Genomic DNA, 24,835 nt, shown 5'->3' with positions numbered 1-24,835 from the left:
CACTGTATCCTTACTGCGGGCGGGTGCGGGGTGTAGCAAGATGGCGGCGACGGAGCATCACTTTCGTTACAAAATCTGACTAAACACCAGCACAGCAGGTCATGTGATCTGGCAGGAGTGGATTTCACCAAGACATGTCACCCTTACCATAATTGGTGCCGCAGTCCAGAGACTCCCAGCACCACCATTTCTTCCTCTGCAGCTCATGTTTTCAGGATTTCTGTCACTGGAAACACACCAGTTGACCCATGTGAGGAAACCCTAATGCTGCGTACACACGACCAGACTTTTTTACAGCAAAGGTTCGATGGAACGAGTCTGTCTGACAATTCGATCGTGTGTGGGCTCCATCGGACCTTTGCTTGCCAAAAATCCGGTTGACTTTGGAAAAAGAACGTTTTAAATTTTCCCGCCGGAACTCCGCCGGACCGAGAAATACGTTCGTGTGTATGCTAATCCGACAGACAAAAACCAATGCTAGGGCAGCTATTGGCTACTGGCTAAGAACTTCCTTATTCTAGTTCGGTCGTACGTCCTCACGTTCAAATCCGTTGGACTTTGGTGTGATTGTGTGTGTCTAAGTCCGTTCATTCAGAAAGTCAGTCGGGAAGACTGTCGGACCTAGTCCATCAAAGTCCGGTCGTGTGTACACGGCATAAGAACATGATCTGTGGAATGGCAAACACAACTCTACTTGAACACAGAGAAAACAAAGGTCTAGGTCAACCCACTCTTCCACCCCCCACTAGCACACTGTAAGGCCATACACGGTCAGATTTGTAAAATGTACGATAGGAGCTTTTTGCTGGAAATTCTGACCGTGTGTAGCCTCCATCGGACATTTTCCATCAGAATTTCCAACACACAAAATTTGAGATCTGGATCTAAAATTTTCAGACAACAAAATCCGTTGTCAGAAATTCTGATCGTTTGTACACAATTCCGACGCACAAAGTTCTACACATGCTCGGAATCAAGCAGAAGAGCCTCACTGGCTATTTAACTTCAATTTTCTCGAACCTCAGACATGATCGAGCAAGTGTGACACATGCTGGCAGGAGATCGGCGATTGACTCTAGGATCGATGGCGGAAGAATTGGGCATTAGCAAGGACACGGTGCGCTCCATCGTCTGCGAAGATTTGGGTAAGCGGAAGATCTGTTCCCGGTTTGTGCCACACAAGCTGACAGACGAACAGAAAGCAAAACGGGTGGAAACCTCTGGAGATTTTATTACCATGTGTGACCAGGATCCATCCTTTCTACCAATCATCGTCACAGGGGATGAGACCTGATGCTACCAGTTTGATCCGGAATCCAAGTGGCAATCAATGGAATGGCGTTCACCGTCTTCCCCGCGACCCAAAAAACAGTTGCCTGCAAAAGTCCAAGGTCAAGACAATGTTGATCGCCTTCTTTGACAACGATGGCGTCATTCACAAATGTGTGACAGTGGTTCTGCGATCGATTGCCACGGAGGCGTTTGCTGACAGTTTCCAGAAGCTTTATGAACGTTGCCAAAAGTGTGTTGTGAAGGATGACGATTATTTTGAAGGCCAATAAAGGTCATTTGTTCGTATCTTCTGTTTTGTTTGTTTTCTGATACCATTCCCCCAAACTTTTTAGGCACACTTCGTATATCTATGTCCAACTGAGATGGTTTTACTTTCCAGCATCAGCCTCTGTGTGAACAAATCTAGTTATTACACATGATGTATCGCCATCCGGCAGATTTCTGTTTTTTAGGAACTTTAATCTTGGTGTACATGGGAGGCAGCTATATTAGTCCAGCCCAACAAAAACAACACTGCCGCAATGATTGGTGGTTGGAGGTCATGTGAGCGCAGCTTGTTATTCAGTGAACCTATCCTGGGCCAGTACTGAGCAGATGGCAGCTTCACCTTTCTGTAGGGACCCTGAAGAGGATCTCCTGACCTTAAAATATCTGCCGCTACTTCCTGTACAGAGAGAACACGTGACACCACCTTCTCCTAACACAATGCTGCACTCTGCCTGAGCAGCAAATCGGCTGTAATAGATGCGATCACATGGGAGTGGAGCACACAGCCTTATGTAGTAAGGAAGGATGACAACTGCTAATGTCGTCTGACCTCAGGTTGACGCTCTACATGCTTTTTCCAGGACAGTCACTCAAAGTATCAAAGGCATACACAGACCCCCCCACATACAATTCCAACATATACATCACATAACAAAGGTTACTTCTTCACAACAAACTTTATTGAGCTGCTTGTGCTTGAACAGTGGACGAGCTCCGCCCCATGCAGTGCCCCCCTTCCCAGACTCAGGCACAGCTAAGCATAGCTGCCCCCCAAGTGTTAGAGATCAGCAGTTTGTGCCAGTGATAAAGTGCCGGGTTTGTTCCCCTGTGCAGATTCATATGTATATATTCTGTATTTATATATCATTTATATCTGAACCCTGTCATTTTCCCAGGAACCACTTTCCCAGGACTCACACACCATCAATAAATAAAATCTTCCTGTGTTCTCCGGATCTGTGCAATATGTGAAGAGGATAGCCGTGTCCTCGGACGTGCAGCCGCTCAGGGCGCCAGGATTCGGGTTATCCTAAATAAGTGCCATGTCGTGTCCGTGTGCTCACATCTCTGTCTCAGCGAGGAGGCTGTCCCCCAGACCAGAGGTTAGGAGGACTCTGTGCGGTCCGGGACCTGTGGAGGAGGATGTACAGAACTATCACAGACCCTTCATATAACATTCCACCAAACTACAGTACTGGACACACAGCAAGAATGACAATACACACACTGTCCTCTGCCATACCCTTCACACTCCTGCACATACTGCCCAATCTCATGCCCCCCACACTCCTCTCCTGCACATATTGCCCATTGTCATACCCTCCACACTGCTCTTCTGTACATACTGCCCACTGTCATACACTCCTCTCCTGGACATATTGCCCACTGTCATACCCTCCACACTGCTCTCCTGAACATACTACCCACTGTTATACCCTCCACACTCTCCTGCACATGATGCCCACTGTCATGCCTGCCACACTCTCCTAAACATGCCCACTGTGATACACTGCACACCTTCCTGCATATACTGCACATTGCCATACCCTCCAAAATCCTCTCCTGTACATACTGCCCACTGTCATACCCTCCACACTCCTCTCCTACACATACTGCCCGCTGTAATACACTCCACACTCTCCTGCCCATATTGTCCACTGTCATACCCTCTACGCTCTCCTGCACATACTGCTGGCTGTCATACCCTCCACACCCATCTCCTGTACTGCCCACTGTCATACCCTCCACACTTTCCTGCCTGCTGTAAAACACTTTACACTCTCCTACACATATTGCCCATTGTCCTACCCTCCACACTCCTCTCCTATACCTACTGCCCACTGTCATACCCTCTACACTCCTCTCCTGCACATACTGCCCGCTGTAATACACTCCACACTCTCCTACACATACTGCCCATTGTCATACCCTCCACACTCCTCTCCTGTACATACTGCCCACTGTCATACCCTCCACACTCTCCTGCCCATACTGTCCACTGTCATATCCTCTACACACCCCTGCACATACTGCTGGCTGTCATACCCTCCACACCCATCTCCTGTACATACTGCTGGCTGTCATACCCTCCACACCCATCTCCTGTACATACTGCCCACTGTCATACCCTCCACACTTTCCTGCCTGCTGTAAAACACTCCACACTCTCCTACACATATTGCTCACTGTCATACCCTCCACACTCCTCTCCTATACCTACTGCCCACTGTCATACCCTCTTCACTCTCCTGTACATACTAATGGCTGTCATAACTTCCACAACCCCCTCCTGTACATAATTCCCACTGACATACCCCCTCCACACACTCATGCACATACTGCCCCCTTTCATACCGTACACACTTTCCTGCCCATACTGCCCGCTGTCCTACCCTCCACACTTTCCTGCCCATACTGCCCGCTGACATAACCTCCACGCAGCTATTGCCGAATCTTTCATAAATAATAGACAAAAAACTCATTACTAATCCTGTCTCTGACCAGTCTCCTTTGCCAAACACTCCTCACATACCTAGATTGCTCTTCAGCCCTTTCTCCCTGATAGGGGGCTCCTGACCGGGACCTTCACTCTCATCCTCGTCCTCCCCTTCGGAGAGAAGGTCAGCGATCTGCTGCTGCAGTTCCACGCTGATGTTGTTCTCAGACAGGACCAGATTTCTCAGTGGTGTCGGATAATTCTGGATCATGTCCAGCAGGATCTGCAGAAGACAGACCGTGTAAACTGAACATTTCCAAAAAAACTTTGGTCTCAGGATAATATCCATCTGTCTACAAACACTGCAGTCTTAGGAAAATGTTCATCCACCCATACACTCTGTAGTTTCAGAATAATGTTCATCCATACCTACTGGAGCCTCAGGATAAACTCTTTTCATCCATACATACTGTGCTCCCAGAATAATATCCATTTGTCCATAGCACTGTGGTCTAAGCCCTTGTACACACGGTCGGAGAATCTGTCGGAATGAGTTTTATCGGACCGTGTTGTCAGATAATCCGACTGTGTGTGGTATGCATCGGACTGATTCCGTCCGAATCTCCGTCCGACCCAATTTTCCAACATGTTGGAAATATTTCCCGACCAACTGGGCCAATCGGACATACTCCGATCATGTGTAGAGCATTTTGATCGGACCAAGTGCCACGCATGCTCAGATCAAATTCCTACATCAAAGCTATTGGCTACTAGCCTGAATGTAGTCCCATCGTAACGAAATTACGTCATCACGTTCTGAAAGATCGGATTTTTCGCCAACTTGGCCCGACCGTGTGTATGCAACAGTTTCGGACACAATCCGTCGGACTAAATCCGACGGGCAAAATCCGACGGATTTGGTTGGCAAAATCTCAGACCGTGTGTACGTGGGCTTAGGATAATGTCTAGCTGTCCATACGCATGTCTGTCTTAGGATGAAGCTTGTCTGTACTTACTGCTGTCTTAATATAAGGTTCATATATCCTTAAACACTGCATTCTCAGGATAAGGTGCGATCGTCTGTAAATACACACTGCGGTCCCAGTATAATATCCACATGTACACACTGCATTCTTCATCCAGTTCAGTCTGTCCAGGAATATACCGTGTCTTGAAAAAGTATTCATACCCCTTGAAAGTTTCCACATTTTGTCATGTTACAACCAACACAACGTGACACATAATTGTGAAGTGGAAGGAAAATGATAAATGGTTTTCAACATTTTTTTTTACAAATAAATATGTGAAAAGTGTGGGGAGCATTTGTATGGCGCCCCCCCCGGAGTCAATACTTTGTAGAACCCCCTTTCACTGCAATTACAGCTGCAAGTCTTTTTGGGGATGTCTCTACCAGCTTTGCACATCTAGAGAGGGACATTTCTGCCCATTCTTCTTTGAAAAAAAGCTTAAGGATGCCAAGCTAGCTCTTCTCCACTGTCCGATACCTGGGTTGCGAGGTCCTTTGCAGAAGCTGGCTACCTATCTCTTCATAGCAGCTAAGCGGACCATCGCCCAGGCCTGGAAGACCCCACGGGTGGATTTTCATAGGGTAAAGACACGCATGACCGCTATGCTACTACAAGAACGTATGTCCAGCATCGTGCATTATTACCATGCTAAATTTCTGAAAATCTGGGAGCTGTGGATTTCATATGAATTCTCTACGCTCCACGCAGCCTGCCTACGCCTGGTCTGACCTCCTTTGCTGGGACCCCCACACCCGAGCTCCCCCCCCTTTCTTTTTCTTCTTTTCTTCCCCCCTTTCTTCTTTTGTCTCTCTTCTCTAGTCTATTCTCTTTTTTTTTTTTTATTCTTCTTTATAGTCTCTCTCTCTTTTCTAAAAATTTCCGTTGCCCCACATGGTAGGGGGTAGCGGGTGAAGAGCTTCCACCCCAGAGATGGCAAGGGGGTTAAGATTATTTGTGATGCAGCCAGTCTTGATGCCATCCCCTACCTGTATTATACCATTTGTATATTGTGGTGTTTGGAATTATGTTCATGTTTTGCAGCCCCTGCAAGGGCGTCCAAGGAGCGGATTCTATTTCCTGTCTACTTAAATTTCTAATAAACATATTGAAATAGAAAAAAAGCTTAAGCTCTGTCAGATTAGATGGAGAGCGTCTGTGATCAGCAATTTTCAAGTTTTGCCACAGATTCTAAATTGTATTTAGGTCTGGACTTTGACTGGGCCATTCTAACACATGAATATGCTTTGATCTAAACCAGGGATATGCAATTAGCAGACCACCAGCTGTTGCAGAACTACAAGTCCCATGAGGCATAGCAAGACTCTGATAGCCACAAGCATGACACCCAGAGGCAGAAGCATGATGGGACTTGTAGTTTTGCAACAGCTGGAGGTCCGCTAATTGCTTATCCCTGATCTAAACCATTCCATTGTAGCTCTGGCTGTATGTTTCGGGTCGTTGTCCTGTTGGAAGGTGAACCTCCACCCCAATTTCAAGTCTTTTGCATACTTTACCAGGTCTTCTAAAGCCCCATACACACTATCCGTTTTTCTGCTGAGTTTTTCCTTCAGATTTACCAAAACCATATAATATGAGGTCAAACCTTAGAAATTTCAATTTGTATGCAATCAGGCAGGCCCTTGTACTACATGGTTTTGGTAAATCTGAAGGAAAAAGTCAGCAGAAAATCTGATAGTTGTATGGGGCTTATGATTGCCCTGTATTTGGCTCCGTCCATCTTCCCATCAACTCTGACCAGCTTCCCTGTCCCTGCTAAAGAAAAGCATCCCCACAACACGATGCTGCCACCGCCATGTTTCACGGTGGGGATGGTGTGTTCAGGGTGATGTGTAGTGTTCGGTTTTTCGCCACACATGGCATTTTGCTTTTAGGCCAAAAAGTTCAATTGTTGGTCTCCTCTGACCAGAGCACCTTCTTCCACATGTTTGCTGTGTCCCCCACATGGCTTCTCACAAACTACAAACAGGACTTCTTATGACTTTCTTTCACCAATGTCTTTCTTCTTGTCACTCTTCCATAAAGGGCAGATCTGTGGAGAGACGACTAATAGTTGTCCTGTGGACAGATTCTCCCCCCTGAGCTGTGGATCTCTGCAACTCCTCTAGTTACTATGGACCTCTTGGCTGCTCCTCTCTGATGAATGTTCTCCTTGCCTTGCAGTTTAGGTGGACGGCCATGTCTTGGTAGGTTTTGCAGTTGTGCCATACTCTTTCCATTTTCAGATGAAGGATTGAACAGAAGTCCGTGAAATGTTCAAAGCTTGGAAGATTTTTTTATAACCTAACCCTGCTTTAAACTTCTCCACAACTTTATCCCTGACCTGGCTGGTGTGTTCATTGGCCTTCATAATGATGATTGTTCACTAAGGTTCTCTAACAAACCTCTGATGGCTTCACAGAACAGCTGCATTTATACTGCAATTAAATTACACACTAATTAGTGGACTTCTGAAGGCAATTGGTTCCACTAGATTTTAGTTAGGGGGTATCAGACTAAAGGGGGCTGAATAGAAATGTATGCCACACTTTTCACATATTTATTTGTAAAAAATGAAAACCATTTAACATTTTTCCTTCCACTTCACAATTATGGGCCACTTTGTGTTGGTCTATCACATAAAATCCCAATAAAATACATTTATGTTTTTGGTTGTAACATGACAAAATGTAGAAAATGTCAAGGAGAATGAATACTTGAAGGCGCTGTAACTGCCGGAGTGTCAGTCTACATGGGCAGCCATAATGACAGGACACAAATTTGCCCCCTTTGGCCATCACTCAAAGAAGACATACAATCATTATGAGCGATCTGTATGTGTGGGGTGACATCATGACAAGATGAAATCTCATAAGGCACAAATCCAGAATCAGAATATCAGGACTCACCTGTGCAGACAAATTGCTGAGACCCGTGCCTTCCAAATCCAGAATTTCCAGAGTCCGGCTAGAGGCCACACACACAGCTAGCATAGAGGCGATGTGGTCACCTGCCGAGACACAAGCAGACATATGATGTATGCCAATACAGTTTAGGGACCCATCTCCCTACTGTTCAAATTATGCTGGGGGCCCTGCACATAATGTTTATGGAATGTGACCATCTGTCACACAATAGGGATGCACCGATACCATTTTTTTTTACGAGTACCGATACTTTTTTGATATAAAATATTGCAACAATCACCGTTTTATTCTCTAGAGTCTCTGCTAAAAAATATATATATAATGTTTGGTGGTTCCAAGTAATTTTCTAGCAAAAAATATGTATTTTAACTTATGCCAAAAATAGGCTTAGTCATGAAAGGGTTAATATATATGTGCAAAAATATTCACTAACAAAGCAAATAAAAAAAAAAGGTTTTATTGTTTATAAAATAGACGTGAAAAAAAAACAAAGCAGGGAAATAATAAATGGAGGAGAATAGGGAGTTAATTAAGGCTGATTCAAGTAAATTAAGAGTTAATAAGGGGTTAAACAGAGGAAAATGTGATCATCCCTTTGATCTGCAGATGAAGAAACAGAAAGATACAAAAAGAAACAATGTTTCTTTTTATTTTAGTGTTTCAGCAGCTGAGCAATGCTGTTAATAAACATTGCTGGCTACTTTTTTTTTTTTCACAGCTCCAATTACCAGACTTCTTTAACACTTTAGGTGTCAACAGGGGAAACCCGCTGACAGCTCAAAGAACCGAGCCTGAAAGTATCGGTTTCGGGTTTTCGGTGCATACTTGTGCAAATACTTGGTATCGGCACCGATACCGATACTAGTATCGGTGCAACCCTATCACACATACAACTGCAGACCGTTGAGGCTTCTGACAAATGCCATAGCTGCCATCCCGCACCTGCCATATAAACAGAACATTACAAATAACATGGGGGGGTCCTCTTCTTACCCAGTGGGTTGTAGTCCAGGTTCAGGGTTCTCACTTGAGAACTGTGAGCTACAGCAACTGCCAGGCGTGCCCATCCAGTGCAGGTGATGGCTGGATTAGCAGAGAGGGTCAGTTCACGAAGTCCTGTACAGACAGATATAAAGGCACACCGCCAGTGGTACGGCACCAATCATCGAGCTGAGCACATCACACAGACAGGCAGATATCACAAACACAGACAGACAGAACCTCACACTATTACGGTCTAGATCAGAGATAGGTTATCTAAGGCCAGGGTGGATGTATGATGTAATTTTCAGTGGCACCTGGAAGATCATCACGTGGCATGTGCAGAGGCTCAGAATGGTCTGCTGGTGGACTGCTAAATCCCAAGGTGGGTCCCTGCTCTCTACAAATACCCCTCTGTACCCACTTCCAGGATATTTTATTACCAGCATAGGCCCGCTTGCGGACGTTATAGTACAAAGAAGCCCGCCCTCCAACTCTCTTCTTCCACCCAATGGAACCACCAGCTGGGGCGGTTATAAAGGTAAAGCCCCTTGCCTTTCTCATTGTGCAGGAATTGGGGCTGATCTGACACTGGACGGGTTTATTTACGAAAGATGGAAAGTGCAAAAAATCTGAAAGTGAAAATCAGCTTCCAGGTTTTATTGCCAAAGCATAATTAAAAAAGCTGAAGTTAGAAGCTGATTGGCTACCATGCACAGCTGCACCAGTTCTGAGTGCATCAGCTTTTGTAAACCCCTGAGTGTGCCCATACACTAGATGAAAAATCCTTTGAAAATCTGTCATTTGGATAGTTCTTTGTTTTTCGTACAGTTAATGGGCACAAATCTATAATCGGTTGTGATGTTTTTGAGCTAAAAAAAAAAAAAAAATCTAAGGAAAAGTTTGGAAAACTTCTGCCAAACAGATAAATTGAAAGGTTGATGTGTTTCTTGTCTGTAAAAATACGAACTGTTGATACTGCGCATGTGTGAAAAAGACGTCAACTCGGAAGATAAACGTTTGTGTCAATGAACGGTCATGTCTAAAATAAAGAGCATAGCAATAGTACACACAAGAAACATGCAACATTCCAGATAGGCAATTTTTATATACAGTAAAACCTTGAAATGCGAGTAAAGCGGTTTACAAGCGTTTCGCAATACGAGCAATTAAAAAATAAAAAATAATCCTGACTCGATTTGCGAGCGTTGCCTCGCAAGACTCAAGCCTCGGGTGTGCAGTACCGCATGTGACCAGAGGTGCAGGGGTGCCGGTGAGGTTTGAAAACCACTCGGGAGACCCTCAGAGACACTCCGTTCCCGAGGGTCTCTGAGTGTCTCCAAGTGTTTCTGGCGCCCCCCACCTCTAGCCACATGCAGTACTTCATACATTAGAAGTGACACTGGAATGAATTATCTGAGTTTCCATTGACTTCTATGGGGAAACTTGCTTTGATATACGAGTCCTTTGGATTACAAGCAGGGGCGGACTGACAACTCATGGGGCCCCCGGGCAATAGGAGATTATGAGGCCCCAAGGCAATCAGAGACTATGGGGCCACATAGTATACACAAACACACACACAGTATACAATCACACACACAGTACACACAGACATGTTTCTATTGGCTGAGAAGGTACTGGAGAGGTGGGGCAGCTATAATCTCGGGATTTACATACTGTCCCTGGTTTTACTGAGGCTGGCAACCCTGATGGGGCCCCCTAGTGGCATGGGGCCCTCGGGCAGTGCCCGAGTAGCCCAATGGTCAGTCCGCCCCTGATTACAAGCATGCTTCTGGAACAAATTATGCTCTTACTCCAATGTACTACTGTACCCATTTCTTTTTCCCTGTGAATGTTCCCTGAGAAAAATTACATTAAGAAAAATAGAGACCAAAATAATACACTAATAAAAATGATTTATTGTTGGAAAATCGGTCATTACATGATGGCAATATCGTTTGCTCTCACGATTTTTCGACTGGTGTATGGCTAGCATTAATGTGGAAAAGCTTGCTGATCCCTAATCTATATACAGCAGGTAAAATAAGTATTGAACAAATCACCATCTTTCTAGGTAAATATATTGGTGAAGGTGCTATTGACATGAAATGTTCACCACATGTCGGTAACAACCCATGCAATCCATACATACAAAGACACCAAAACAAATATGTTCAGAAATGAAGTTCTGTGTAATAAAATGGAATGACAGCGGGAACAAGTATTGAACCCGCTAACTGAAATGTATTTAATACTTGGTACAAAATCCTTTGTTGGTAATGACGGCTTCAAGACGCCTCCTGTATGGAGAAACAAGTCGCATGCGTCGCTCAGGTGTGATTTCGGCCCATTCTTCCACAAAAACAGTCTTCAAATCTTGAAGGTTCCGTGATCCTCCTCTATGAACTCCGATCTTTTAGTTCTTTCCATAGATTTTCTATTGGATTCAAGTCAGGTGATTGGCTGGACCATTCTAACAGCTTTATTTTATTTCTTTGAAACCAATTGAGAGTTTCCTTGGCTTTGTGTTTGGGATCATCTTCTTGCTGAAATGTCCGCCCTCGTTTCATCTTCATCCTGGTAGATGGCAGCAGATTTTTATCAAGAACGTCCTAGTACGTTTTCCCATTCATCTTTCCTTCAATGATATGAAGTCTGCCAGCACCGTATGCTAAAAAATCAGCCCCGCCCACACCATGATGTTCCCACCTCCAAACATCACTGTTGGCATGGGGGTTGTTTTTTGAGTGATGTACCATTTGACCTCCAAACATGGTGTGTATTATGGCAGCCACAGAGTTCAATTTTGGTCTCATCTGACCAGACTATATTCTCCCCGTATTTTGCAGGCTTGTCTAAATGAGCTTCAACATGCTTTTACTTCAGCAATGGGAGTCTTGCGTGGTGAGCATGCATATGGGCCATGGCGGGTGAGCGTATTACTTATTGTTTTCTTTGAAACAATTGTACCTGCTAATTCCAGTTTTTTCTGAAGCTCTCCACAAGTGGTCCTCGGCTCTTGGACAATTCTTCTGATAATTCTTTTCACTCCTCTGTCAGAAATCTTGCGAGGAGCACCTGGTTGTGGCCGGTTATGATGAAATTATGTTCTTTCCACTTCGGGATTATAGCCCCAACAGTGCTCACGGGAACAGTCAGAAGTCCTTCTGTAATCAATGCCATCAGTATGTTTTGCAACAATAAGGTTGTGAAGGTCTTGAGAGAGCTCTTTGATTTTTACCCATCATGATATCTTTCTTGTGTGACACCTTGGTAATGAGACACCTTTTTATAGGCAATCAGGTGAGATTGAACCGGCTGATATTAATTTGCACTGACAAGGGGCAGGGTTGCTTTCTAATTACTGACAGATTTCAGTTGGTGTCTTGACTTCCCATTCCCTTTTGCATCTCCCTTTCTTCATGTGTTTAATAATTTTTCCATGTGTCAATCCATTTTATTACACAGAACTTCATTTCTGGATGTATTTGTTTTGGTTTCTTTGTATGTATGGATTGCATGAGTTGTAACCAACATGTGGCGAAAATGTCATGTCAATAGCACCTTTGGAAATATATTTACCTAGAAAAATTGTGACGTGATCAATACTTATTTTACCCGCTGTATATTACAGCCCCCCCCCCCCCCCCAAATTGGTTGTGACTCTTCTATGGTTATCATTAAGCTAATAACAGCTTTGTAGATCAAAGTGCTGGGCCTGGGAATGGAGCTCACTGAGGAATGTTATTATTGAATCTCCTACCATTGATGACAGTAAGCACGGAGATGATGTGAAATGCATTGACTTCTCCTTCAACCCACAAAGTGCCTTGCTTTTACCATTGAAGATGTCATTACAACAATTAAGTGGATGATTTTTTTCAGGTCTACTTCATCTACCTATTGCATGATGTCCATAGGACACCACACTGGTGGATCAACACCTCACAATGTACATTGTGGGATGTACCTAGGGATCTAGGGATGCTACTGAGGGTAAAGAATGGCTAAAAAAAATCCCACAATCCATTATGTCTATAAATCCTACAGAATCTATTCATCATTTTTAGGAAAAAACTCAAGACCTTCCTCTTTTGGCAGATGATCAAAGCTCGCCACAGCGCCTAGAGGCGATTCAGTTCGCATTGTGCGCTATACAAGTATTTCATTCATTCATTCATTCATTCAGCTTAACCATTTTCTCTGCTGTTAATTCCCATATGTGGAAACTATCAAGATGTGAATTTCCATCTACAAATATCTGTCATCTTCCCTTGCGAGATACATCTCACCGTTTCACCAACAGTCAAAATATCCCTGACTGAGATGATGTATAGTTCTTTATTCCACTACAGCCTAAGCCACGTGTCATCATCCCATCAATCCAAATGTTCATAACAGGCCAGCCTTTTTTCGAACTCCATTTAATTCATATAACCTGCACCCTTTGTAGACCAGTTTTCTTTTTTTTTCTCACCAGTCAGGGCTGCTATGGGGATCAGGATGATGCCAGGGTTCATCAACCTCTACATGATCTCCTCTGTGGACCAACCAGTTAGGAGTAACCTACAGAAAATCTGACCCTACAAAGAAGGTACACAGAACATCTCCTTTCATCTGGTAAGGTGACCAAACTATCATAAAGCATCCAAACAGGAATGATCAGGGATTATCATTCTCCCCTCATGTACATCCAACTGGTATAGACTACCTGGACAATAAATAATCAGCAGGCTTGGCAATCAGTAAAAGAGAAAGAGCTCCACTTGCCACCCCTGTCCTGTTGAGTCATTTCAGAAGGTTATGACCCCATTATACTCTTGAGGAGGATTTCAGAAAGTTGTCCCGATGTTCATATCTCTTTTCCTGGCGCCAACATGGCAGCATACATGTGGTAGGATATTGCATTGCATTGGTGCCAGGAAAGGAAAATGACGGTAAGCATTTGATACAATTTTTCAGTTTTTTCTGCAAAAAAAAAAAAGAAAAATCCTAAAAAGCTGAAGGCAGAAATCCCAGACCACCACTCTGAGCATCTAATACCAACACAGGGATAGGCAACCCAAGGCACATGTGCCAGACCAAACATGCAATGTAATTTTCAGTGGTACCCAGGACAACGGTTGGTATGCATGCAGGATACTCCAGTTGGCCACTGCTCCATACAAATACAGCGCCATTGCCATAGGCTGTAATCGATAGCTCACTAGGTTGTCAATTACAAAGCTTGGCCTGCCCTGTCTGTGGCCCACTCACCTCCATGACATTTTAAACATGCCAGTCTAATATCAGTGAATTTCAGGTACCATCCCCCCTCCCAGTACCAGTGTAGGTCCACTTATGACTGCGGATGTTGTTTTGTGAAGAAGCCTGCCCACCTGCTGTCTTCCTTTTCTTAACTGAAACTCCAGCTGCAGCAGGTATGAATGTAAACCCATTTTTTAAATAATGCAGCAACTAGGGGTGATCTGAGGTGTGAAGCTGCAGGAACTTGGGGAGATCTGAGGTGTGAAGGTGCAGGAACTAGGGGTGATCCGAGGTGTGAAGGTGCAGGAATTGTGGTAATCCGAGGTGTGAAGGTGCAGGAACTGGGGGTGATCTGAGGTGTGAAGGTGCAGGAACTGGGGTGATCTAAGGTGTGAAGGTGCAGGAACTGGGGGTAATCTAAGGTGTGTAGGTGCAGTAATTGGGGTGATCTGAGATGTGAAGGTGCAGAAACTGGGGTAATCTAAGTTGTGAATGTTCAGTAATTGGGGATATGTGAGGTATGAAGGTGGGGGAATTTGAGGTGTGAAGGTGCAGGAATTGGGGTTGATCTGAGGTGTGAAGGTGCAGGAATTGGGGGTTGTCTCTAAGGTGTGAAGGTGCAGCAATTGGGGTGATCTGAGAGGTGATTGGTACAAGAATTGGGGTGATCTGAGGTGTGAAGGCATGGAAATTAGGGTCATCTGAGATGTGAAGGTGCAGTAATTGGGGTGATCTGAGGTGTGAAGGCGTGGAAATTGGGGTGATCTGAGAGGTGAAGATGCAGGAATTAGGGTGATCTGAGGTGTGAAGGTGCAGTAATTAGGGTGAGCTGAGGCGTGAAGTAGAAGAAATTGGGGTGATCTGATGTCTGATGGTGGAGGAATTGGGGCGATCTAAAAAGTGAAGATGCAGGAATTGGGGCGATCTGAGGTGTGAAGTTGCAGTATTTGGGGTGATCTGAGTGTGTAATGGTGCAGGAATTGGGGTGATCTGAGGTGTGAAAGAGAAGGAATTGGGGTGATCTGGGGTCTGAAAGTGAAGGAAATGGGGTGACCTGAGGTATGAAGGTGCGGAAATTTGGGTGACCTGAGGTGTGAAGGTACAGTAATTGGTGTGATCTGAGGTGGCAAAGTGCAGGAATTGGGATGATCTGAGGTATAAAGGTGCAGGAAGTGTGGTGATCTAAGGTGTGAAGGTGCAGGAATTGGGGTGATCTGAGATGTGAAGGTGCAGGAATAGAGTCTAGTCTGAGGTGTGAAGGTGCAAGAATCTGGGTCATCTGAGATGTGAAGGTGCAGGAATTGGGGTGATCAGAGGCATAAAGGTGCAGAAAATTGGGTGATCTGAGGTATGGAGGTGCAGGAATTAGGGTGGTAGGAGTTGTGAAGGTGCAGGAATTGGGGTGGTCGGAGTTGTGAAGGTGCAGGAATTGGGGTGGTTGGAGTTGTGAAGGTGCAGGAATTGGGGGGGTTGGAGTTGTGAAGGTGCAGGAATTGGGGTGGTCAGAGTTGTGAAGGTGCAGGAATTGAGGTGATCCGAAGTATGAAGGTGCAGGAATTGTGGTAGTCAAGAGTTGTGAAGGTGCAAGAATTGGAGTGATCTGAGACTTGAAGGTGCAGGAAATGGGGTGATCTGAGGTGTGAAGGTGCAGGAATTGTGGTGGCCAGAGGTGTGAAGGTGCAGAAATTGTGGTGGTCAGAGGTGTGAAGGTGCAGCAATTGTGGTAGTCAGAGGTGTGAAGGTGCGGAAATTGTGGTGGTCAGAGGTGTGAAGGTGCAGGAATTAGGGTGAGCAGAGGTGTGAAGGTGCGGAAATTGTGGTGGTCAGAGGTGTGAAGGTGCAGGAATTAGGGTGAGCTGAGGTGTGAAGGTGCAGTAATTAGGGTGAGCTGAGAAGGAGAAGAAATTGGGGTGATCTAACGTCTGATGGTGGAGGAATTGGGGTGATCTGAGGTGTGAAGCTGCAGTAATTGGGGTGATCTGAGGTGTGAAGGTGCAGGAATTGGGGTGATCTGAGGTGTGAAGGTGCAGGAATTTGGGTGATCTGAGGTGTGAAGGAGAAGGAATTGGGGTGATCTGGGGTCTGAAAGTGAAGGAATTGGGGTGATCTGAGGTGTGAAGGTGCAGTAATTGGGGTGATCTGAGGTGTGAAGGAGAAGGAATTGGGGTGATCTGGGGTCTGAAAGTGAAGGAATTGGGGTGATCTGAGGTATGAAGGTGGGAAATTGGGGTGACCTGTGAAGGTGCAGTAATTGGCATGATCTGAGGTGCAAAGGTGCAGGAATTGGGGTGATCTAAGGTGCAGGAATTGGGGTGATCTAAGGTGTGAAGGTGTGGGAACTGAGGTGATCTGAAGTATGAAGGTGCAGGAATTGGGATGATCTGAGACATGAAGGTGCAGGAATTGGGATGATCTGAGACATGAAGGTGCAGGAATTGTGGTGGTAAGAGGTTTGAAGGTGCAGGAATTGGGGTGATCTGAGGTGTGAAGGTGGTGGGATTTGGGTTGATCTGAGGTGTGAAGGTGCAGGAATTGAGGTGGTCAGAGGTGTGAAGGTGCAGGAATTGTGGTGGTCAGAGGTGTGAAAGTGCAGGCATTGTGGTGGTCAGAGGGGTAAGGTGCAGGAATTGTGGTGGTAAGAGGTTTGAAGGTGCAGGAATTGGGGTGATCTGAGGTGTGAAGGTGGTGGGATTTGGGTTGATCTGAGGTGTGAAGGTGCAGGAATTGTGGTGGTCAGAGGTGTGAAAGTGCAGGCATTGTGGTGGTCAGAGGTGTGAAGGTTCAGGAATTGTGGTGGTCAGAGGGGTAAGGTGCAGGAATTGTGGCGGTCAAAGGCATGAAGGTTCAGGAATTGTGGTGGTCAGAGGCGTAAGGTGCAGGAATTTTGGTGGTCAGAGGCGTGAAGGTGCAGGAATTGTGGTGGTCAGAGGTGTGAAGGAGAAGGAATTGGGGTGATCTGGGGTCTGAAAGTGAAGGAATTGGGGTGATCTGAGGTATGAAGGTGGAAAATTGGGGTGACCTGTGAAGGTGCAGTAATTGGCATGATCTGAGGTGGCAAGGTGCAGGAATTTGGGTGATCTAAGCTGTGAAGGTGCAGGAATTGTGGTGGTCAGGGGTGTGAAGGTGCAGGAATTGTGGTGGTAGGAGGCGTGAAGGTGCAGAAATTTAGGTCATCTGAAGTCTGCAGGTGCAGGAATTGTGGTGGTCAGAGGTGTGAAGGTGCAGGAATCGTGGTGGTCAGAGGCGTGAAGGTGCAGGAATCGGGGTGGTCAGAGGCGTGAAGGTGCAGGAATCGTGGTGGTCAGAGGCGTGAAGGTGCAGGAATCGGGGTGGTCAGAGGCGTGAAGGTGCAGGAATCGGGGTGGTCAGAGGCGTGAAGGTGCAGGAATCGGGGTGGTCAGAGGCGTGAAGGTGCAGGAATCGGGGTGGTCAGAGGCGTGAAGGTGCAGGAATCGGGGTGGTCAGAGGCGTGAAGGTGCAGAAATCGGGGTGGTCAGAGGCGTGAAGGTGCAGGAATCGGGGTGGTCAGAGGCGTGAAGGTGCAGTAATCGGGGTGGTCAGAGGCGTGAAGGTGCAGGAATCGGGGTGGTCAGAGGCGTGAAGGTGCAGGAATCGGGGTGGTCAGAGGCGTGAAGGTGCAGGAATCGGGGTGGTCAGAGGCGTGAAGGTGCAGGAATCGGGGTGGTCAGAGGCGTGAAGGTGCAGGAATCGGGGTGGTCAGAGGCGTGAAGGTGCAGGAATCGGGGTGGTCAGAGGCGTGAAGGTGCAGGAATCGGGGTGGTCAGAGGCGTGAATGTGCAGGAATCGGGGTGGTCAGAGGCGTGAAGGTGCAGGAATCGGGGTGGTCAGAGGCGTGAAGGTGCAGGAATCGGGGTGGTCAGAGGCGTGAAGGTGCAGGAATCGGGGTGGTCAGAGGCGTGAAGGTGCAGGAATCGGGGTGGTCAGAGGCGTGAAGGTGCAGGAATCGGGGTGGTCAGAGGTGTGAAGGTTCACCATTCCTGTAACATTAAAAATGCAGGGGCTTTACAGTCCTACCTGCGGGATGTTCCGCTGGGAAAAGAAAAAGGAAGTTGGACAACTGGTCAGAACCAACATTTAAGTAGAAGTACAGCGACTGAATAAATCTGACACCAGAGAACATTTTCTCGCTCATAAATGTCTCCACTATATGAATTTTGTAAAAATTGGGCCAACAGACCACATACATCTTCCATCGTTGGACTACAATCATGTAGTTATAAAGTTTACCAGGTTGACTGCCAGGAAGCTGTCACGGCAAAACACCAATCATAAGCGGGCGAGACGTTCCTCAGCATTCCCTGGGAGGAGGGTATACACTGTACACCCGGCTGCGGGTGAGAAATGCCTCGGGCCGCGTACACACGCGGGGACTGTTCGCCCAACTTTGTCCGCTGAACAGTGTTTCGGCGGACAGTCCGCCCGTGTGTGGGCTTTCAGCGGACAGTTTCAGTGAACAGTCCGCTGAACAAGGTTTTTCGGAATTTCCGAAAAACTGTCCGCTGAAACTTGGTTTCAGCGAACAGTCCCCTCGTGTGTAGGCTTGTTCGTCAAACTAAGTTCCGCGCATGCTCAGAAAGGATTTACACGCCGAAAGTTATAATGCAGTGTATAGGACGTTGTATTTTCCGTCCCGTCGTACGTGCCGTTCACGTCATCGCGCACGGTTTCAGCAAACTGTTCGTTCGTCGTGTGTGGGCAAGTCCGTCCATGCTAATTTTGAGCGGACTGTTTGCTGAAACTGTTTGACGGACAAAGTTGAGCGAACAGTCCGCGCGTGTGTACGCGGCCTCGGTCTCTTTTGATTGGTTTTGTGCTGTGACAGATTCCTGGTGGGGTTAGACTAAGATCTGAATGTGCCTGAGCTCATCTCTTTTCCTTAGAGGGATTGATGAAGCAATTCTTTAATCATCTGATTTTCTCCTCTGCTTCTGATTGGCTCACACCTTCTGGTCAAATATATATTTGACATTGTATGTATAATCTGTATGCATGAGTGTTTTATTTTTACCTCTTTTGTTTTTTATGCCTACCACTGCCAACCATCACCTACCTACTACCAACAGCCTTCTCCTATCTACTGCAGCCTACATACCACACCAACCATCTCCTAATGCCTACCACTGCCAATCATCTCATACACACCAATCACTGACAACCATCCCCTACCCATGCACCACTTTCAACCATGTCCTACCTACTGCGGCCTACTTACCACCCTACATACTGCTGCCTGTCAACTGCTAACAACCATCTTCCACCTATTGCAGTCTACCTACCACTGCCAATCATCTTCCACCTACCTACCACTGCCAATCATCTCCCACCTACCTACCACTGACAATAATTTTGTACCTACATACCACTGCCAACCATCTCCTACTTACTGCTACCTACCATTGCTAACCCTCTCATATGAGCCAATTACTGCCAACCGTCTCGGACCTACATACTACTTTCAACCATGTCCTACTTACTGCAGCCTACCTAACACCAACAACCATCTCCAACCTACTGCAGCCTACATACCAATGCCAACCATCTTCTGCCTACCTTCCACTGACAATCATTTTCTACCTACCTACCACTGGCAATCAGCTCATACGTACCAATCACTGACAACAATCTCCTACCCACATACCACTTTCAACCATGTCCTACATACTGCAGCCTACCCACCACCCTATCTACTGTTGCCTGCTCACCCCAACAACCATCTTCTACCTACTGCAGCCTACCTACCAACGCCAACCATCTTCTGCCTACCTACCGTTTCCAACTATCTCCTACCTATCACTGCCAACCACCTCATATGTGCCCACCATTTCCTACCTACATACTATTTTCAACCACGTCCTACTTACTGCGGCCTACCCACTACCAACAACCATCTCCAACCTACTGCAGCCTACCTACCAATGCCAACCATCTTCTGCCTACCTACCACTGACAATCATTTCCTACCTACTACTGCTGCCAAACTACCTCATACGAACATAACACTTTCAATCATGTCCAACCCTACCTACTGTGGCCTACTTACCATCAACAACCATTCCCTACCTGCTGCTGTCCACTAACCACTGCCAGTCATCTCTTGCCTACTGCTGCCTATCTACGACTACCAACCATCTACTACCTACTGCTGCCCACTAACCACTGCCAGTCATCTCTTATCTACTGCTGCCTACCTGCCACTGCCAACCATCTCATCCCTATTTTCAATTTCGACTGATGTATCTACCAGCTCACCCATGGTAACTGTGTTCTGCAGGTGCAATGGAGACAGAGAGATGAAAGACAGCTGGACAGATGGAGGTCTCACCTGGTTTGGCTCCATCAGGGGGCAGCAGGCTACAGATCAGACTGATGCCCTCATCACCAAGCAGACAGTCTCCAAGGTCTAGGGAGACCAGGGAGGGGTGTCCAGCCAGTGCCGGGTTCAGGAGGGCGAGTCCCGTGTCTGTTAGTGGGTTCCCATGTAGGCTGCGTGCAGGACAGACAAAAATCTTAGAATGCCATGGAGTAATCCTAAGCCTTCCCCACCCACCCAAGGCACACTACTCACAAGAGGGACTGCAGTGAGCGGTTCTTGTGCAGGGACTGTGCCAGTTGCTGGACGCGGGAGGCACTGGACACCACACCCAGGTTAAGGTTCAACTGAACCAAAGAGGGAGACTGAGCCACCCCCTGACACAGCCGGACGAAGTCCCTGTCTGAGAGGAGGCACCCGCGTAGGGAGAGAAGCCGTACTGTGCCCTCTGTCAGCCCCTCACATACCCCCTTCACCTCCGCCCCAGACAGGGTCTCCCCCGACATCTGGATAGAGCCCGGCAACATCCTGCAGACTCAGAAGGACTATCAGAGGCCTGTCAGTGGTTTGTGTGGTGCCAGTCAGATCACAGTCGGATATGGTGCCAGGTGAGGTGCCCCCACTCACTGGCCTGTTACAGCTGGGCGTGGTGCTACGAGGAGTGCCCCGTCAGGCTGAATCTGGTATCCACCACCACCTAATGCAAACCAGAAAAGAAACATTAAACCACAATATATACAGAGAGTACATACTGCATAGGAATCTACCCCCCCCCCGACCCAGGAGTATATGTTGCATGGAAGAACTAGCCCCTCCGGAGTATATACTGCATGGGGACTAGACCCCCCCCCCCCAGGACCCAGGAGTACATACATTGGGAATGATTAATCCACCCCCTTCCCCGGGAGAAAATAGTGCATGGGGGCAATGAAAAAGGAGGGGGTGGAGAGAGAGACATAATTTGGTAATAACATCCTAACTATCTAATTCTACACTCACCCCCCCCCCCCCCATCCTAAATATCCAACCCCACCCCCCATCCTAAATATCCAACCCCACCCCCCATCCTAATTATCCAACCCCACCCCCCATCCTAATTATCCAACCCTACTCCCCATCCTAATTATCTAACCCCCCATCCTAACTATCCAACCCTCCCCCCATCCTAATTATCCAGCCTTACCCCCCCATCCTAACTATCCAACCCTACCCCCCCATCCTAGCTATCCAACCCTACCCCCCCCATCTTAACTATCCAACCCTACCCTCCCCTCCATCCTAACTATCCAATCCTTCCCCCATGCTGATTATCCAGCCCTATCCCCCCCCCCCATCTTAACTATTCAACCCTACCTATCCCCATCCTAACAATCTTACCCTACCCTCACCTCCATCCAAACTAGCCTTACCCCTTCCTTCCCCATCCTATCTAACGCTACCTTCACCTCCAGCCTAACTAACCCCCCCCCCCTTCCCCATCTTAACTATCTATCCCTACCCCACCCCCAAATATATCTACCTTGGCCACCCACCTGATCCATGTAACCCTGTACCCCAAAATATTCCTATCTCCTTAACCACTTGCTGACCGCCCTACAGAACTTTTCCTGCTACAGGGCGGCAGCTGCTCATACACACGCTGCCTATGATTTGCGGCGTGCAGTACTGAGGTTTCCTGGCAGGTTCGATCCGAACACACCCGAGCCCATCACTACTGTGGGGGAGGTGCTTGTACTAGGGGAAGACAGAGATCTGTGTTCCTGCTTAGCAAAGATCCTTGTCCCTGCTTTGCAGGAACACAGGACCCATGCCTTCCCTATAGACAGAACGGCAATCTGCCTTGTTTACATAGGCAGATCGGCATTCTGCTTGTGATCAGCGGGTCCTGGCAGACATTGAGTCTGCCGGAACCCATTGATTGGCTCCCGCTGTGTCCAATCACACATGATGGTGCACGTGCGCGCCCCAGACCCAGAAGTGCAGAATCGCGTGCTAGGTATGTGATCCTGCACAGGAGAGCCGTATATATATATATATATATACAGTATATAGTCAGCAAGTGGTTAACCCTTTGATCGTCCCCTTTCCAGCCAGTGTCATTAGTACAGTGACAGTGCATATTTTTAGCACTGATCACTGTATTAGTCTCGCTGGTCCCCACAAAGTGTCAGATTATACCGCCGCTGACCGGAGTCCCGATATAACTTGCCGATTGCCACCATTAGACCCCTTTCACTCTAAATAGCGCCTGAAGACCGCCCCCCATTCATTTCAGCGTGTCTTTTCACACTGGGGCAGTGCGCTTGGCGGGACGTTCAGAAAAGTCCTGCAAGCAGCATCTTCGGGGCAGTTTGGGAGTGCCCGTACACAGAGCTAGGGATGAGCTCTGGCGTGTTCTCATACGACATGTGCAGAGCCCGCCAGCAAGTCGGCTCAGAGCTGCGCTAATCACAGGCAGTGAGACATTTTCCCGATGTGCGGCTGCAGCGATCGGGCAATGTCTCACTGCCTGGGATTAGTGCAGCGCCGCCTTCCTGGCGGGCTCTGCACGTGGCGTATACGCGAACGCACCGGAGCTCATCCTTACACAGCGCTCCAACACCACTTTTGGAAGCGCCGCAACACTGGCGTTTTTAACCCCTTCTTTGGGGTTTATCGCGCCCTGCTAGCAGGGAGGAAAAGCGCGGCTTAAACATCTCTAAAACGAGGGAAGCTTCAGCGCTAACGCGGCCCCAGTTTAAAAGGGGTCGTCTGAGTGCAAAAAAAAATAAATAAAAATGCCATAAAGATATCCCGTCATATGTAGACGCGATAACTTTTGCGCAAACCAATCAATATAGGCTTATTGGATTTTTTTTTTATTTATTTATTATTATTTTTTACCAAAAATATTTAGCAGAACACATATTGGCCTAAATTGATGAAGAAGTTATTTATTTATTTATTTTTACATTTTTTTTATTGGGTGTTTTATAGCAGAAAGTAAAAAATATTGTTTTTTTTTGTTTGTTTATAGCGCAAAAAAATAAAAAATGCAGAGGTGATCAAATTTTAAAAAAGCTCTATTTGTGGGGAAAAACGGGACGTCAATTGTATTTGGGTGCAACGTCGCACGACCGCGCAATTGTCAAAGTGACGCAGCGCCGAATCGCAAAAAATGGCCTGGTCAGGAAGGGGGGGGGTAAAGCTTCCGGAGGTCAAGTGGTTAACCTAACCTCCTAATCACCTAACCCCCTCCCCCGACAATCACCTACCGCTAACTCCACCTCCCCCACCCTCAGCACCCCTCCCCCATCACCCCCCAAGCAGGGATCAGTCCGGTTTTGTGATGATCTGTCTTCCTAAATCAGAATTGCCCCCTCTGGGGGAGGGGCCGGGGCACCCTGGTGGGGGGCGCAGTTACCCCCATAGGGGGGATTTGGAGTGGATTTACCCCCATAGGGGGGATTTGGAGTGGATTTACCCCTCCGGGGGGGGGGTTCGGACATCACTCTAAGAATTTTATAGTAGGGGGGGGGGATATTGCCCCAGAAGGGGGATGGAGGGGGTTATGAATTACCAGATCCCCGGGGTGACATGGGCCGGTTCCGGGGTCTCCGCTCCTCCAGCTGATGCCGTCCTGTTTCTATGACAACCAGCGCGTCACCGCAGGACTCCGCCCACTCCCGCCGCTGTTCTATCAGAAAGCACGCTGCTACCCGGCCTACTGCGCACGCGCAATGCGTTCCACGGCCTGCGATGCGTTCCACCCGAACGTCATGGAGCGTCTGCTGTCCCGTTGTAGTGTCACAGTTTGATGCCTATCACAGGATGGTGCGGAAGTGACGTTGTTGCGTACTGCGCATGCGCGATGCGCTCCAAACGCTCGCGCCGTGCGTTCCAACATAGTTTCGGCAATACAGTTCAGCGAAACCATCACATAATGTTACGGAAGTGATGTTACACACAACACAAACACGGGGTACGTTGTTGCGTACTGCGCATGCGCGATGCGTTCCAAACACTTGCGCCGTGCGTTCCAACATAGTTTCGGCAATACAGTTCAGCGAAACCATCACATAATGTTACGGAAGTGAAGTTACACACAACACAAACACTGGGCCGTTGTAGTGTCACAGTTTGATGCCTATCACAGGATGGTGCGGAAGTGACGTTGTTGCGTACTGCGCATGCGCGATGCGCTCCAAACGCTCGCGCCGTGCGTTCCAACATAGTTTCGGCAATACAGTTCAGCGAAACCATCACATAATGTTACGGAAGTGATGTTACACACAACACAAACACGGCCACGTTGTTGCGTACTGCGCATGCGCGATGCGTTCCA

The 24,835-nt window shown here is 47.3% G+C and overlaps 1 protein-coding gene across 2 annotated transcripts; it reads right to left on the bottom strand.

Moving 5' to 3' along the window:
* Positions 1-2,218: 2,218 nt before the first annotated feature.
* On the bottom strand, positions 2,219-24,243 carry LRRC73 (leucine rich repeat containing 73). 2 transcript variants are annotated; one of them, XM_077485444.1, is made up of 8 exons: positions 24,071-24,243; positions 20,767-21,208; positions 20,524-20,684; positions 18,216-18,230; positions 8,943-9,065; positions 7,932-8,032; positions 4,094-4,280; positions 2,219-2,691 (listed from the first exon to the last, which is right to left on the bottom strand). In XM_077485444.1, exons 2-8 carry the CDS (start codon positions 21,036-21,038, stop codon positions 2,621-2,623), a joined length of 930 nt encoding a protein of 309 aa, XP_077341570.1. In that variant the 5' UTR covers positions 21,039-21,208; positions 24,071-24,243; the 3' UTR covers positions 2,219-2,620. The 2 variants fall into 2 exon arrangements, with proteins under 2 accessions (XP_077341570.1, XP_077341571.1); XM_077485445.1 differs by lacking the exon at positions 18,216-18,230 and having other exon boundaries at positions 24,071-24,235.
* Positions 24,244-24,835: the final 592 nt, after the last annotated feature.

Source organism: Lithobates pipiens, unplaced genomic scaffold (genome assembly GCF_037356315.1).
Source record: "Lithobates pipiens isolate NorthernLeopardFrog02 unplaced genomic scaffold, aLitPip1_a1.2 Scaffold_18, whole genome shotgun sequence".
NCBI classification, from domain to species: Eukaryota; Metazoa; Chordata; class Amphibia; order Anura; family Ranidae; genus Lithobates; species Lithobates pipiens.
The sequence above is the reverse complement of the archived record's forward strand: the minus strand, read 5'-3'. Positions and strand labels throughout refer to the sequence as shown.

What these genes read in the sequence shown, in the direction of transcription:
- LRRC73 (XM_077485444.1), bottom strand. Translation starts at nt 21,038, where the DNA reads ATGTTGCCGGGCTCTATCCAGATGTCGGGGGAGACCCTGTCTGGGGCG. An exon ending in CCTGGACTACAACCCACTGG is followed by an intron (nt 8,033 to 8,942) that starts GTAAGAAGAGGA and finishes GTGTCTCGGCAG; the next exon opens with GTGACCACATCGCCTCTATG. An exon ending in AGGGCTGAAGAGCAATCTAG is followed by an intron (nt 2,692 to 4,093) that starts GTATGTGAGGAG and finishes CCTCCTCCACAG; the next exon opens with GTCCCGGACCGCACAGAGTC.